Source organism: Bufo gargarizans, chromosome 1 (genome assembly GCF_014858855.1).
Source record: "Bufo gargarizans isolate SCDJY-AF-19 chromosome 1, ASM1485885v1, whole genome shotgun sequence".
In the NCBI taxonomy this organism is placed as follows: domain Eukaryota; kingdom Metazoa; phylum Chordata; class Amphibia; order Anura; family Bufonidae; genus Bufo; species Bufo gargarizans.
Window position 1 is genome coordinate 719,447,429 of NC_058080.1, and position 16,616 is coordinate 719,464,044.

General features: G+C 47.0%; 1 protein-coding gene across 1 annotated transcript in view; it reads left to right on the plus strand.

Moving 5' to 3' along the window:
• LMAN1 (lectin, mannose binding 1) overlaps positions 1 to 16,616 on the plus strand; it is a 34,166-nt gene that overhangs the window by 10,003 nt on the left and 7,547 nt on the right. The window contains exons 4-10 of the mRNA XM_044276342.1: positions 5,122 to 5,183; positions 6,695 to 6,794; positions 6,889 to 7,012; positions 9,613 to 9,671; positions 11,037 to 11,169; positions 12,393 to 12,583; positions 12,703 to 12,773. Coding sequence (XP_044132277.1) covers positions 5,122 to 5,183; positions 6,695 to 6,794; positions 6,889 to 7,012; positions 9,613 to 9,671; positions 11,037 to 11,169; positions 12,393 to 12,583; positions 12,703 to 12,773 — 740 coding nt within the window. The remainder of the gene's footprint in view (positions 1 to 5,121; positions 5,184 to 6,694; positions 6,795 to 6,888; positions 7,013 to 9,612; positions 9,672 to 11,036; positions 11,170 to 12,392; positions 12,584 to 12,702; positions 12,774 to 16,616) is intronic.

Sequence of the window (16,616 nt, forward strand, 5' to 3'; positions counted from 1 at the left end):
ATCATTATTATTTTCCCTTATAACATGGTTATAAGGGAAAGTAATAGCATTCTTAATACAGAATGTATAGTACAATAGGGCTGGAGGGGTTAAAAATAAATAAATAATAATAATAATTATTATTTAACTCGCCTTAATCCACTTGTTCGCGCAGCCCGGCTTCTCTTCTGTCTTCATTATTGCTGTGCAGTCGGAAAAGGACCTTTGGTGACGTCACTACGCTCATCACATGGTTCCTCACATGATCCGTCACCATGGTAAAAGATCATGTGATGGACCATGTGATGAGCGCAGTGACGTCATCAAAGGTCCTATGCCTCAAAGAAGAAGACAGAAGAGAAGCCGGCTGCGCGAACAAGTGGATTAAGGTGAGGTAAATTATTTATTTATTTTAACCCCTCCAGCCCTATTGTACTATACATTCTGTATTAAGAATGCTATTATTTTCCGTTATAACCATGTTATAAGGGAAAAATAATGCAATCTACACAACGCCTAACCCGATTTTCTGTGAAGTTCGGGTTTGGGTACCAAACATGCCGATTTTTCTCACGCGCATGCAAAGCGCATTACAATGTTTTGCACTCGCGGGAAAAAACTGCGCATTTTCCCGCGACGCACCCGCATCTTACCTGAGCCAAAAACATGACGCCCGTGTGAAAGATGCCTAACAGAGCAGAGAATAAATTATTTTGCGTAAGTTCTTCTTTAAGTATGAGGCTTGGTACAAATTGCATTCCCATAGAAGAAATAAGAGAGAATCTCAATAAACCTGGTTATTATAATCTCCTGCTCTCCTCGTCCATCTGCTGATTGACAGTTTTCTCCTAGATAGAAAGGGAGAAAACTAGGTAGAAGACTGTCAGCCATCAGCAGATGGGCAGGAGAGCAGGACTTCATGAATAACCAGGACTCTTCTCAGGTAGATGTGACTCTTTTCCAGGCCTGGGCTGCAATGATTATGATGCCGGTTCTCGGCAACCACTGACTTTTAGCTGATGAGTGACACACGGCTGACATCAGCATTTCTGTCACTAATTTATACCGCCCTCAGTGAGGTCAGCATAAAGTTGATGACAGGTTCCCTATAAAGTCACAGTAACTTGAGGATGAAGTCTGCAGGAACGGGCAGGTTTGTTGCTCTCACAGTGATTTGAGACTAGATAATTTCAGGTTGTGTTAGCCTGGGCGAGAGCCTGGCACGCAGAGTCTGTGTGATGGGTGTAGGTGGTGGAAGGAATCCGTATTTAGATCCCTATCCTGAGGGGTTGGCACCGTGACAATAACACATCACAACCTGCCATTTTCTATTTACACAGCTCCATTGCTACTTTATGCTGTAGGTGTGGCTATGCTTTTTTTTAAAGGGCATCTGTCAGCAGTTCTGTACCTATGACACTGGCTGACCTGTTACATGTGCACTTGGCAGCTGAAGGCATCTGTGTTGGTCCCATGTTCCTATGTGTCCACATGGCTGAGAAAAATGGTCGCTCCTCTCTGTGAAGCACTAATTTGCCTCAAAACATACATTCACCTTTGAACATTGACTGCATAAAGATATAATCTTCTTAGTTGAGTAATAAATGACATTATTTATCTCCTGATCCCAAGTTCAATCCATTATTGTACTTCAGAGTAGGGGTGGGCAGTATAGGCGATATGCAATATAAATTTGTGCCACGATATGGATTTTGTGCATATCGCCTATATCGGCGGACTGCGATATGACTACGGAGCGGCAGTTCCGATCGGAGTCCCAGCAGTGTAATGCTGGGGCTCCGATCGGTTACCATGGCAGCCAGGAGTCACGCTTCTGAAGTCCTGACTGCCATGTATGTTAGTGAGCAGCATTATACTCGCGTGCGCCATGGCCGCCGGGCGCTCCTTCTCATAGGTCTGTGCGGCGCATTGCTAATGCTATAAGCATTAGCAATGCGCCGCACAGACAGAAGGAGCGCCCGACGGCCACGGCGCACGTGAGTATAATGCTGCTCACTAACATACATGGCAGCCAGGACTTCAGTAGCGTGACTCCTGGCTGCCATGGTAACCGATCGGAGCCCCAGCATTACACTGCTGGGACTCCGATCGGAACTGCTGCTGCCACCAATGATGTGGGGGGGAAGGGGGGCCCTGCCACCAATGATCAATACTGGGGAGGGAGGGGGGGGGTGCACTGACCACTGCCACCAATGATTAATACTGGGGAGGGGGGGGGTGGGTTTGAGTTACCAGAGGGGGCTGATAAGAGGGAGAGGCTGGGGGGCACATGAGAGGCTGGGGGGCACATGAGAGGCTGGGGGGCACATGAGAGGCTGGGGGGCTGATCAGAGGCTGCACAAAGCACAGGGCAGCAGGGAGAGTGTAAAGTCCTATTCACCCTAATAGAGCTCTATTAGGGTGAATATGACAAGGGTTCTAGCCCTTAAAGGGGTTGTCCGGGATCAAATTATTTTTTTTTTTTAAACTGCTTACTCACTGTTAGTAGCCAAATCTATCTTCCTAAGATGTTTTTAGGTAGCTTTTGCACTGCTGCATGGCTCCTACAGTCCCCAGCAGACTGTGTACATATCTGTTTTTGTATGCTATCACTTCCTGCTGCAGTGCATTGTGGCTCCCAGTGCAGATCAGCAGCTCCTGGTTTCTACAGTGTAAGATCACCTCCCTGCACCCGCCCCCTCATACATATACCGCCTCCTCCATAGACCCGCCCACCTTTTACATATTCCTCCCCCATAAACTCCTCCTTGCTCTGTCTCTTGCACATGTCATGTGCTCAGTGTTTGCAGACAGTGAACTAACACACAGGGAGCAGCTCCATCTTTCCACAATGGTAGATCATTTTTATGCTTGTGCTAGTTACTCATGGTATACAACCTTAGGGATAGCAGACTGCAACAAACTATAAGGGCCACGCTCTCACATCTATCTATAAACATCGCTGACAGCATCCCACTATAAGGGCCACGCTCTCACATCTATCCATAAACATCGCTGACAGCGTCACACTATAAGGGCCACGCTCCCGCATCTATCCATAAACATCGCTGACAGCGTCACACTATAAAGGGCCACGCTCCCACATCTATCCATAAATATCGCTGACAGTGTCCCACTATAAGGGCCACGCTCACACATCTATCCATAAACATCGCTGACAGCGTCACACTATAAGGGCCACGCTCCCGCATCTATCCATAAACATCGCTGACAGCGTCACACTATAAGGGCCACGCTCCCACATCTATCCATAAACATCGCTGACAGCGTCACACTATAAGGGCCACGCTCCCACATCTATCCATAAACATCGCTGACAGTGTCCCACTATAAGGGCCACGCTCACACATCTATCCATAAACATCGCTGACAGCGTCACACTATAAGGGCCACGCTCCCACATCTATCCATAAACATCGCTGACAGCGTCACACTATAAGGGCCACGCTCACATATAGATCCCTAAACATGACTGAGAGCTTTACACAATTATAGCAGCTTTGAAACAAAAAAATATTGTTTGTGTGTCCATAGTCTGAGAGCCACCGTTTTTTATTTTTTGACCGATTGTCTTAGTTAGGCTCCTTTCACACCTGCGTTCAGGTGTCCGCTCGTGAGCTCCGTTTGAAGGGGCTCACAAGCGGCCCTGAACGCAGCCGTCTGGCCCTAATGCATTCTCAGTGGAGGCGACACCCAACCTTAGTGACAGGGAGCTGCGATCAGCGACAGTTAACCCCTCAGGTACCGCACCTGAAGGGTTAACTCAACTGCCGCTGATCGCAGCTCCCTGTCACAGAGGTCGTGTGCCGGCTATTTGATTCTGGCACCCGCCTCCTGTATTTGTATTACAGGTCAGTTTTCTTCATTGGTGGCATTTTGGTCGCCATCTGGAGCCCTGACTAAGGCTAATCAGACCTCAGGGTCTGATTAGCCTTAGGTCCATAGCAACCAGGACGCCTTTGTTAGGCGTCCGGTTGCCATGGCAACGATCGGCCGCTGCAATCGCAGCAGCAGGGGCGCGATGGTAGAGAGAGGGAGCTCCCTCCTTCTCAACCACATGGATCTGGATGCCGCGCACCTGTTACAGAGTGTTAGCTGTTACAGTTACAGCTAACGCTCTCTGCTGATGGCAGCGGCTCCGTTCCTGAGCCGCTGCCATCAATATCTGCACCACAAGGAGCGGACGCATGGGGGGGAGGGGGGGGCGCATTTGTTATATATGGGACAATGGGGGCAGAAAGGAGTGGAGCATTTTAGCGGAGGCACTTTATTTCACTTTGACGTCACCGGACTGGAGGGGCGGAGCTTAGCGCAATCTTGGCCAGGAGAGTTACTGCCCCTCCTAGACTTTTGAATGATTAATTAGGCTGTCAGTGACGTCACCGGGCTCCCGGAGCAGCGGAAGAGGGGGCTTTCCTCCTCTGCAAGGGACCCGGTACGTCACTGACTGAAAGAAATCAGTTACTTCCTGCCATAAAGGTTTTTGGTAAAAAGGGTACTTAGAAACATGCTGAAAAGGTAGGACATGGGTGTATGTAAAGTGTGTGTATGTGCAATGCTATTAAACAATGGTCCCTAATCCCGGACAACCCCTTTAAGGGGGCTAATGGTTATTAAATAAAAAGTGTAAAAAACCCCAAATATAGAAAACAATATATCGCGATATATATCGCACATGCTTAAAATTATATCGCAATATAGATTTTAGGCCATATCGCCCACCCCTACTTCAGAGCTGCAATCACTATTCTGCTGGTGGAGTCACTGTGTACATCATGGATGTCAAACTCATGGCCCTCCAGATGTTGCAAAACTACAACTCCCATCATTCCCTGATAGCTGTAGTATGGCCAGGCATGATGGGAGTTGTAGTTTTGCAACAGCTGGAGGGCCACGAGTTTGACATCCCTGGTGTACATACATGACATTACTTATCCTGTACTGATCCTGAGTTACATCCTGTATTATACTCCAGAGCTGTACTCACTATTCTGCTGGTTGTTGATGGAAATGTTCAGCAAGCTTGCCAACAGACTTGCCTGTTTTACCTTAACTGAACTCCTGTGACAAACACTAATTCACTGTGGACTGGATTTAATTGTTGTCTCTTTTCCCTTTAAGAAAAATAATCCAGCGATTTTGGTTGTCGGCAATAATGGCAAGCTTGCATACGACCATCAAAAGTAAGTGCGTGTTTTACCGCGGGAACATGTATTCCTGAATAATTTCTGAACCTTTTAAAACTTTTAATGACTACAAATGAATTGGAAATTTAAAATAAAACACTGAAAATGTGCTGAGCTGTGCAGAGAGGGGTCGCGTGTGCGAGACTCTGGATGGAGAGGGGTCGCGTGTGCGAGACTCTGGATGGAGAGGGGTCGCGTGTGCGAGACTCTGGATGGAGAGGGGTCGCGTGTGCGAGACTCTGGATGGAGAGGGGTCGCGTGTGCGAGACTCTGGATGGAGAGGGGTCGCGTGTGCGAGACTCTGGATGGAGAGGGGTCGCGTGTGCGAGACTCTGGATGGAGAGGGGTCGCGTGTGCGAGACTCTGGATGGAGAGGGGTCGCGTGTGCGAGACTCTGGATGGAGAGGGGTCGCGTGTGCGAGACTCTGGATGGAGAGGGGTCGCGTGTGCGAGACTCTGGATGGAGAGGGGTCGCGTGTGCGAGACTCTGGATGGAGAGGGGTCGCGTGTGCGAGACTCTGGATGGAGAGGGGTCGCGTGTGCGAGACTCTGGATGGAGAGGGGTCGCGTGTGCGAGACTCTGGATGGAGAGGGGTCGCGTGTGCGAGACTCTGGATGGAGAGGGGTCGCGTGTGCGAGACTCTGGATGGAGAGGGGTCGCGTGTGCGAGACTCTGGATGGAGAGGGGTCGCGTGTGCGAGACTCTGGATGGAGAGGGGTCGCGTGTGCGAGACTCTGGATGGAGAGGGGTCGCGTGTGCGAGACTCTGGATGGAGAGGGGTTTTCCCATGTACAGTATTCATCACTTATTTATAGGATAGGTAATAAATGTCAAAATACTTGGTGTCCGACCTCTGAGACAGCGGTCCTGTGAACGGAGGGTCTCCTCTGAGTGTTGTGGTAGTGAGCATGTCAGTCCACCGCTCCAGTCACTTCCATGAAACTCTCCCTCAGTCCCATAAAAAGTGAGCGGAGCGGTGGACTGACATGCGCACTACTGCTCCATTCCTAGAGGAGAACCTCTGTTCCCAGGATCGCTGGGGGTCCCACCAGTTAGACCCCCAGCGATCCAACATCACCTGTCCTGAGGTTTGGTGGTCATTTTAGTGGGGTAACCCCTTTAAGGCACTGTTCTAACTTTTCTAGTTTGTCAGGGTTTTTATGCTATTTTATACTGCAGGGATAGTACTCTGCCGTCATGGATACCAAAAACCCTGACGAGTACGTGATTGACCCCATTAAACTTAATTGCATTCTGTCAAGAGGATGCAGTGAACAATCCCTAACACAGCAGTTTGCTAGCACTGATACATTGTAACAAATGATCAGCTGTTTTCAACAGCTCATTTCTTTTTTTATTGCCCAGGAGTGTTTCCGTTCACCGATAGCAAACAGAGATCTTGAAAATGGTGAAGAATCTGCACAGAATATTAGACATTTGTAGAATGTAATAGTTTCTTGGAGAAACTCGGTTAACTTCAGTTCTGCTCTGTTTCTCCTCTTCCCAGTGACGGTACGACACAAGCGCTGGCCTCGTGTCTGAGAGATTTCCGTAACAAGCCGTACCCAGTGCGGGCCCGGATAACCTACTACAAGAAGACGCTGACGGTGAGCTCCTCGGTGCCCCCGTGTCAGGGACTGGCGGGGAATTTGCTCAGTTTTATCGTTTCCTAGAATGCTCTCTTCTGTATTGTTCTCGTAGGTGATGATTAACAGCGGCTTCACCCCTGACAAGGAGGACTACGAGTTCTGCGCCAAAGTGGATAATATGATATTGCCCCAGCAAGGCTTCTTTGGAGTATCTGCAGCCACTGGAGGCCTCGCAGGTTAGACACAATTCTCTGAATTCTGACAGTTACAGAAGAGTGTGCAAGAGCAGCTGTCATGGCGGTCAGGCCTGTTCTTTATGAATATCCATTAGAGTAGGGGTCATCCACCTTTGGCACTCCAGCTGATGTTAAGCTACAGCTCCCAGCATGCACATGTACTTGGCTCTTATTGTAACTCTCATAGGGGTAAAAGGAGAATTCTGGGAGTTGTAGTTTCAGACCTGCTGGAGTGCCGGTGGTTGCTCATCCCTGCATTGGAGAGTCCTAATGAGGGTCAGACAACTGGTGCAGCTACACACGGGCCCTATAGTTATAGGGGTTTTCTCATTAACATCATTTATCACCTGTCAACCAGGCAGGTGATAAATGTATGGTTGCTGGCACCCCGGCCTACACGTGAAGGAGGGTCCCGGGTGTGAATGCAGTGGTAGTGTGTACGCGTGACCACCGTTCTGTTCAGTCTGAGGGACTGATGGAAATAGCACTGTTCATGGCAGTCCCATAAAACTGAGTAGAGCGGTGGTTACGAATGTGTACCACCGCTCCATTAATCTAGTGGACACCCCATTTCTCTTGATTGTACATCTAACAACCCTATGTAAAAAATAAATTAAAAAAACAATGTTGAAGGGGCCCATCACCTACTGCAAGCATCATCCAATCCGTGAGGAATATAAGGGGTCTTTCAGGAGTCCAATATTGATGACCTTTTTTCAAGCTGCTGGCATTGCTACCGATTACCTGTGGCCTCCTCACAGCTGACTGAGCACAGCGCCGTACTTTGTATAGTGGCTGTGCTTGGAATTGCAGCTCAGGCCCATAGGCTGCCATATGACTGATGAACGTGACATCACTAGCCTAGGAAGGGGCAGCGGTGCTTACTGCTGCCTCTTCAGGGCCTAGGACTGTGATGGCTAACCTCTGCACTCCAGATGTGGTAAAACTACATTTCCCAAAATGCACACTTGCTTGGCTGTTCTCAGAACTCTGTAGAAATGAATAGAGCATTCTGGGAGTCGTAGTTTCACCACAGCTGGAGCGCCGGAGGTTAGCCATGACTAGCCTAGGAAAATGCTGCGGTGCTCATTGCTGCCTCTTCAAACAACTGATCGGTATTAGTGCCTGTAGTTAAAGTCCCACTATCCGATATTGATGACTAATTCCACAGGTAGGTCATCAATATTCTACTCCCAGACAAGCGTGTCCAGATGCGTTGCGTCTACGATCTGGGAAAATCGTGTGAGTAGGTACACAATTGCAGTCAGTTTTGACTGCGATTGCGTTCCGATGTTCGGTTTTTATCGCACGGGTGCAATGCGTTTTGCACGCGTGTCATAAAAAACTGACTGGTACCCACATCCGAAACCTGGACTTCTTTACTGAAGTTCGGGTTTGGGTGAGGTGTTCTATACATTTTATCATTTTCCCTTATAACATGGTTTGTAAAGGAAAATAGCATTCTTAGTACAGAAATCTACTAAAATGTGGCTTTAGGGGTTAAAAAAAAACATGAACAGCAGGATGAGGTGAGTTAATTTTTTATTTTATTTTTTTAACCCCTAAAGCCACATTTTAGTAAGCATTCTGTATTAAGAATGCTATTTTCCTTTTTATAACTTTGTTTGACTTTTATCAATTTACTTAAATCATCTTCTAGCAACCATGCGTGAAAATCGTACTGCATCCGCACTTGCTTGCGGATGCTTGCGATTTTCACGCAGACCCATTCATTTCTATGGGGCCTGCGTTGCATGAAAAACACAGGATATAGAACATGCTGCAATTTTCACGCAACACACAAGTGATGCGTGAAAATCACCGCTCATCTGAACAGCCCCATTGAAGTGAATGGGTCCGGATTCAGTGTGGGTGCAATGCGTTCACCTGGCGCATTGCACCCACACGGAATTCTGAAAATTGTATAACTTTTCATTGTAAATCTGTGTAGAAACTGTAATGTCCCTTTTTTTTAAAGGGTTTTCCAGGATTTCCTATCTGGATAGGTCATCAGTATCTGATCGGTGGGGGTCCTACACCCGGGACCCCCGCTGATCAGCTGTTTGAGAAGGCAGTGGTGCTTTCCTTTCCTCCTGTGAGCACTGCTGCTTTCTCCCTGTTCACCAAGCACAGCGCAGTCCATTGTATAGTGGCTGTGCTTGGTATCGCAATCAGATACTGATAACCTATCATCAGGATTGGTCATCAGTATAACAATCGCGGAAAATCCTGAAAAAAAAATCAGCTTAATAAAGTTTGCGTCACTGTGTTTGCTTCTCAGCCAAAAGAGGGTCTAAAATTATATATCTCTCTACAGTGTGTATCTCATGATGGTGTTAGGGACGCTAAAACAGAGTTAAATGTTGGTGCAGTTCAACAGTTGGTGCAACATTGACATCACAGATGTCAGTGTCTCCCTTCTGTAGGTAGCAGGGACTCGTTAGTGTGTGTGTGTGTGTATATGCACACACACACACACACACACACACACACACACACACACACACACACACACACACACACACACACACACACACACACACACACCTCTTATAGCTCGTTGTTCACATTGAACCTCCTCCTCTTGTGTTTTCTTACAGATGACCACGATGTGCTGTCGTTTCTCACTTTCCAACTGACCGAGCCAGGAAAGGAAACAGTAAGTTGCTAATAAGGGTGCACTGAGTGCATATGATGATCAGTCTCAGGAGGACTGGCTGACTGCTAACCACTGCTGAGACCATCGTGGGTGTCATACATGGTGCGTCTCAAGACTCTGCCTCACGTTCAGTGGCAGCTTTGATTAAGTTGCAGAGAGAGCAGAACCTCTAGGTGTAACGGTAACGCCCCCGTTGCTCCTAGAGGCTCATTTGCATATATTAAAACATCATATTTCTCAGCAATACGGACACATATATGAACATGGGACCAACACAGATGCCTTCAGCTGCCAAGTGCACATGTAACAGGTCAGCCAGTGTCATAGGTACAAACCTGCTGACAGATGGGCTTTAATGAATTGCCATCAGTCTGCAATAAAGGTCTAGCTGGGTCTTACTAGTTGGGCATGTGTCCCTGCACGGTATGACACTGGCATCACTGATTGGATAGTGTCAGACTATGGGGTAGACATAAAAATCCATAAGCATCTCCCCAATCCCTGGCACTGCCGGAGTCTCCTCTGTACTTCCTGCTTCCATCTCAACACATAGGAAATGCCTTTTGCTGAAGCCGGTCACCACTGCAGCCAGTGATTAGCTGTGCGGGCTTTCCCAGGCTCGGAAAGTAGCAGGAAGTGGACACGAGTGTACAAATGTCAGGGGATACTTTTTTTTTTTTTAAGCCCACTACCACCAATTGTTTAGTGCTGAAAAAAACCTTTAAGTCTGTGTAGAATAGTCTGGGACAGGAGTAGGCAACCTCCAGCTGTTGTGAAACTACAACTCCCAGCATGCATACTTCCTCTATTGTTCTTAGAGTGGAAATTGTAGTTTCACAACAGCCAGAGTGCCGAAGGTTGCTGACCCCTGGTCTTAGGACCTAGAAGTCCTTCTAGAATATTCCAGAGGATTTGCCACAGATATCTCTTTACATTGCAAGGGTGAAATTTGTGTCAGCGTTCTATAACAAATCCTGTCACTATATACATCCTCCTCTCTTCCACTGTGTGAACAAGGTTTAAAAAAATCCCCAACCACTAGCATTGTACTGTGTACTTTGTTGGGGATTTTTATTGCAGAAAATCGGATCTTGTCTGGACCTGGCCTAAAAAAAAATATCAAAATGGTTTATCCTAAATGGAATTGTTTTTTCTTAATTTTTATTATGTATTTTTTGCATCATGATAGAATTGAAGCAATTCACAACACGTCTCTTTAATACTCGCATTAGTGTCTGCTCCAGAATGATGTATTTCTTCGTGAGGCGAGCGCACTTTTATATGTCAAGGGTTTCTGCGCAGTCTTCTGTAGTCAGCACGCAGACAGGGTTTCTAGTATGGGAATGTAACCCTGTCGTCATTCAGCCCGCTCCAGATGGAGAGATCCCCAAAGAGGAGAAGGACAAGTACCAGGAGGAGTTTGACAACTTCCAACAAGAGCTGGAAAAGAGGAAGGATGAATACAATAAAGACCACCCAGAGCTCAAGGAGCACCCAGGCACGTATACACCCCGGCCCTTATTAGCTCTTCATATGGCTCCAGGGGGTTTGTGTGCTTGTAGCATTCAGATACTATAATTCCACTTAACCTTTTAATGACCAAAGTGTTTCAGGCCTCTGTGACCAGACACTATTTGGTGGTTTTTCAACGGCGTTTACTTTTTGTTAAGCTGCCAACATAAAATTTGGGGCAGGGGACTGTTATTAATACCTTTTTTGGTAAAATATTTTCTTTTGGGCGGAAAATGTTCACAACAATCCTAGGTCTTTTGTTTTCTAAATTTGCCTATTGACCCTAAAAATAACGTGTTACAATAGGTTCCCTATTTTGTTTTGATAATTTTGATACGTAGTATGTATAGTCTAAGGTAAATGGGGCGGATATGCTATGCTGGGGGAACACTACGATCATCGCCAGCCCCAATAGAGGGAGCAGTATTGCCTGCAGCATAGCATTCATTGAGAGGGATACTTACTAAAATGTTTACGCCATGGTGGGGTAAAAAAAAGTTGCGAATTATGGCGCACGCCTCTTTGGCCAATAATTTGAGCTTCTTGTTGGCGAGTAAAGAGGTGGGGCTTAGCGGAAAGGGGTGGGGCTTGTGCGGTCCACCGTATTCACTATAACGTTTGCCAGAGACTGGCGTAAGTTATAGCTGAGGTCTACACCAGGCGCAGACTTCAGTTTCTGGCACGCGGCAGCAACTAATTTATTAAAAAGGTGTCTGCCTCTTAATTAGGCTCATCTCATGCCAGCACCGAGAGATCAAGACAGACGTATGGATACACAGGTCTTGATAAATGTCCCTCATTGAGTGCAATGTAAAGTGCAAAAGTGAAGACAGAAGCAGTTCTAAATGGCTTCTCTCTTCTCTTCAGGGTCCCTGGTTTCCGACAGCGGGCGCGCAACACGGGACCTGCACTGCCTGCCGTCCAAAAACAGGGGCCAATAAAGTCTTAAAGGGGTAGTCCAATTAGGACAGCTTATCCCCGATCTTTAGGATATGGGATAAGCGTCTGACCGCTGGGACCCCCACCAATCATGAGAACAGGGCCATGTGCTCACTGAATAGAGCAGCAGACACGCGTGTGTCTCTTTTGCTCCTTTCAGCTTTAAGGGACTTCCTTGTTTTGGGATGGATTATCAAATATTATCAGACCTGCAAACGAATACAAGCGTGCACCTAGCATAACTTTTTATCCTTTTTTTGCCGTCTCTAGTGGATGACATGTTTGAGTCTGTAAATGATCGAGAGCTCAGGCAGGTCTTCGAAGGTCAGAACCGTATTCACCTTGAAATTAAGCAGCTGAACCGTCAGCTGGACATGATCCTGGACGAGCAACGCAGATACGTGAACGCGGTTACCGAAGAGATAACCAAGAGGACAGCTACCGGTGGAAACGTCCAGCAGGTAACGAGGGTCTTCCAGATTATAGCATTTCCTAGAGCTATCATTGCAAAGTACCAACCAGGTAGGGTGCCTGGACTTCTTTCTGAAAACACTATTAATGTTATTTATATTACCTCCAGGCTTCGCAACAGGAACTTGAGACTTTGCTCAGCGGTCAGAGGGAAGTCTTCAAGCATGTCAGCGAGATGAGGTAAGACGCTTTACCCGGTTATTAATAATAATATTATTTATTTTTTTTCTCTCTTTTTAAGCAGACATCTAGTGAACAAAAGACATACAGAGCACATTTACTAATTCTGTGAAAATGCAGACTGGACATTCTGAAAATGCACCAGATGTATCGCAGTGGCTGATGGGGGTGATAAATATGGCACTCCTTTACACTGTATAGTCTAGTAGGTCATTTATGAAGACCAGCGTTTTAGACACCGGTCTTAATAAGCCCCTGCGTTCAGCGTATCCAGCGCCGGTCTAAATGTAAGCCAGCTTCCCAGCCAGGCATAGAATATGATGAATGAGACGGGCCTGCTGAATGTTATAGACCTAGCGTGAACAGGGAAAAGTTGCAGATTGTGGCGCAACACGCCTTTGCGCCACACTCTGCGGCAGAAATATGCCTAATACAGATGTATTTTTTTATCGTAAATGACCCCTAAGTTTGTACGAGCTAGTAGTTACCTTACTTTGCTTCAGAGTTTTGCAGCAATTTTGAACTACATTGTTGCATCTCCTGAGGATCGGAACCGACTTGTTTTTCTAAAAATAGGGGTTCCCCAAGTCTACTCTGTTAAAGGGCCTGTCCGAGATTTTGATATTGATGGCCTGTCCTCAGGATGGGTCATCATATTTCATAGGTGGGGTCTGGTTCTGAAGATTCCATGGCACTCGATAGAGCACTGCGGCCTCTTCCTAGGCCAGTGATGTCGTGTTCATCGGTCACATGGCCTAAGCACAGCTCAGTACCATTTAAGTGAAGGGGACTGAGCTGAAATCCCAAGCACGGCCACTATGCAATGTGCACTCAGCAGAGCTCCGCCACCTCCTCCTTGCTGGGTTCTAAGCTGACCAATGATGACGTCTGCATGGAGTTTGTATGTTTTTCATGCGTTATCCTGAGCTGCCTCCCACATTCCCAAAACATATTAATATGTTAAAGGTGTTTTATACTGATGACATATACTCAGGATAGGTCATCAGTATTTTATCGGTGGGGGTACGACAACCGGACCCTCGATAATCTCCTCTGAGCACTGCAGCCTTCTTGCAGCTTGCCAAGCACAGAGACGTCAATTGCATAAAAGTTGTGCTTGGTATGGCATCTCAGCCCAATTCACTTGGCCTAGGGTAAGCTGCAAGGAGACCACGGCAGTGGCATTCACCGGAGCGATGTGACCTCCTCAAACGGCCTCCACCACTCAGATACTGACGACCTACCCTGAGGGTACGTCATCAGTATAAAACACTCGGAAAACCCCTTCAATTGGGAATTTACATTGTGAGCCCCAATGGGGACAGAGGCAGTGATCACAATCTCTGTACAGCACTGTGCAATATGTTGGCGCTATGTAAATTAACACGATAGATAAATTAAAGGGGTTGTATCCCCTTTTTCACCCAGACAGACCCTCTGATATGAGCCCTCTGTATCCCACGGGGGGCAAGGGCTTTTTGGTTTATATTTTTTAACTGCGCCTAGCAGAGACCTGGTACATCACTGGATCGAAAAAGCCCTTGCCCTGCGCGATTCAGCGTTTCATGCTCCGATGCTTATCAGACGGGGCTGTCTGGGTGAAGAAGGGGTTATATCCGGGTTCAGCTCTGAACCTGGACAACCCCTTTAAGGAGAGTGCTCAGGGAGTCTGCCCAGGGATGACTTCTAAGCCATGCTGCTGTGCAGCTTGGAGGGAACATAGGCTGTGATAGGGGCTCGTAGCAGCAAGACCCCACTACTGGTACGCTTTAACTTCATAGACACCTAGATTATAACAATTCAAATTTTCATGTATTATATAATTGTACTATTTTCAGTAACGCATAGTAGCTTTTATTCAAAGGTTCGTAAGGATCTTGCATGTAGAGTGTTCCTTTCTTTGCAGGTTATAAAAACGGGGCCGCACCAGCCCGCAGCTTGTGCAGGGTTTTGCGCCTTCGCTTCGTTCTCTGATCAATTGTGTCCTAGACGAGCATGGCTTCACCATTGACTTTCCAAGTGCTTCCCTCCTGCACTCAGTATTTGCCAGTGACATATCGGATATAGTGACACCAGCATGGCCGGTATGCTTCCATTGGCCGCCGTTGTCACTATGTAGGTCAGCTGTGCTCTGAAGATTATCATAGTTTTGTTTTCCAGCGGAGCTTTTGCTTTTAATATTCTTTCCAAATCTTTATTCCAAGTGAGCAAATAAGATTTACCGGTTCAGGGCCGGGCCTCGGCTCTTATTTAATATTTCCTTTAATATGCTCCGGCCGGATTAGAACGATATTTCTGGGCATTTTTGGAGAAAATCACAGCTAAGTGAGCATCCTCTTACGTGCTTATGCGTTGCTCATGCTCGTGAAGTAATTTTCCTGCACAGATTGGTGGATTTCTTCTTTTCCTGCGCTGCTTAAGATTTAATAATAGCAGTTAATATCTAATATGCTTCTCTTAAGGATTTGTGTATTACAGTTAAATCCGGGCATGAGGCCTATTGCCAATTTCACCGTGTAAATATCTTCTAAGCTTCACGTGCATATTGGTTTCATGTTCCCCTTACAGTTGGCACCGCATTAGATGGATTTCTTTGTGTGCACAATGAAAAGGGGGCTTTTTATTTTCCTACATTTTTGGACAGGCCCTACTTTTTTGAAGGGTCTTTTGACTATCAGTAGATCACAAAGTGTCCTCCTCCTGGCATCCCCAGCGGTGGGGAAACCTGGCAGTAAGTGTTCAGCGTCCCTACAGCGCCACCACAGGGCAGAATAAAGCATTGCACAGTGTCCATTCAAATCAGGGGGTTGACAGATCCTCCAGAGTGAGAACGAGTCTAAGTAACCGCTCTCCACTTTGGCCTAAAGATGAGGATTCTGAGCAGAGGGCTCCCGCTATTAATACCGTAATAAGGTGTATGACAATGGGTTTTCTAAACTGGACAACCCCTTTTATATAAGTGTTTTCCGGGACCCAGTGTGTCCTGCCAACCCTCCTTCAAGGGTTATTCCCATCACAGACAATGGGGGCATATCGCTAGGATGTGCCCCCATTGCCTGATAGGTGTGGGTCCCACCTTTGCCGAGAACGGATCAGGGAGAGTGGTTGCTGGAGGACCCCAGGTTTCCCGGGGTCTGGCCACCGCCAAGCGCTCTCCCCATACAACTGAATGAAAGCGCACCACGCTTGTGCGGCCACTGCTCCCATTTATGTTTATGGGGCCGACAGAAATAGCCGTGCGCTTGGTCGGCTATTTCCGGCGGCCCCATAGAAATGAATTGAGTGGCTGCGCATAGGCAGTGCGCCCTCCGCCAGCTACCCCGTTCAGTTATTGGTGTAGGTGCGGGTCCCACCTATCAGACAACGGAGACACATCCTAGCGATATGCCCCCATGATGGGAATACCCCACATAACACCCCTGTAGGAGAACATTTGTAATACACTTACAATCCTGAAGTTGCATAGATTGGCCTTTTAGGAACCCGGTCACATGACACTCCTCTTCTAGAAATCCAGCTTCTGCGAAAGTCACGTCCTTTACCAGATTTCTACCCCAGGCTATCCAAGGCATACCACTTCTGCTTTGGACTTAACCAGAACTATTCCTCTCCCTGGCACCTGTATATAAAAGTTATACAGTTTTCCAATATACTTTCTGTATCTATTTTTGACAGTTTTCAAGATCTCTGCTTGCTGTTATTCAAAATCTATCCTGGTCGTGTGACAGACGCACAGGTGCAGGGCTTGTTACAAGACGTGTGTCCATGACTTGGACCGTCTTTCATTTTTTTTAAAAATACCTTAGGAATAAACAATGGAGCAATCATAGTTTGATTCATTAG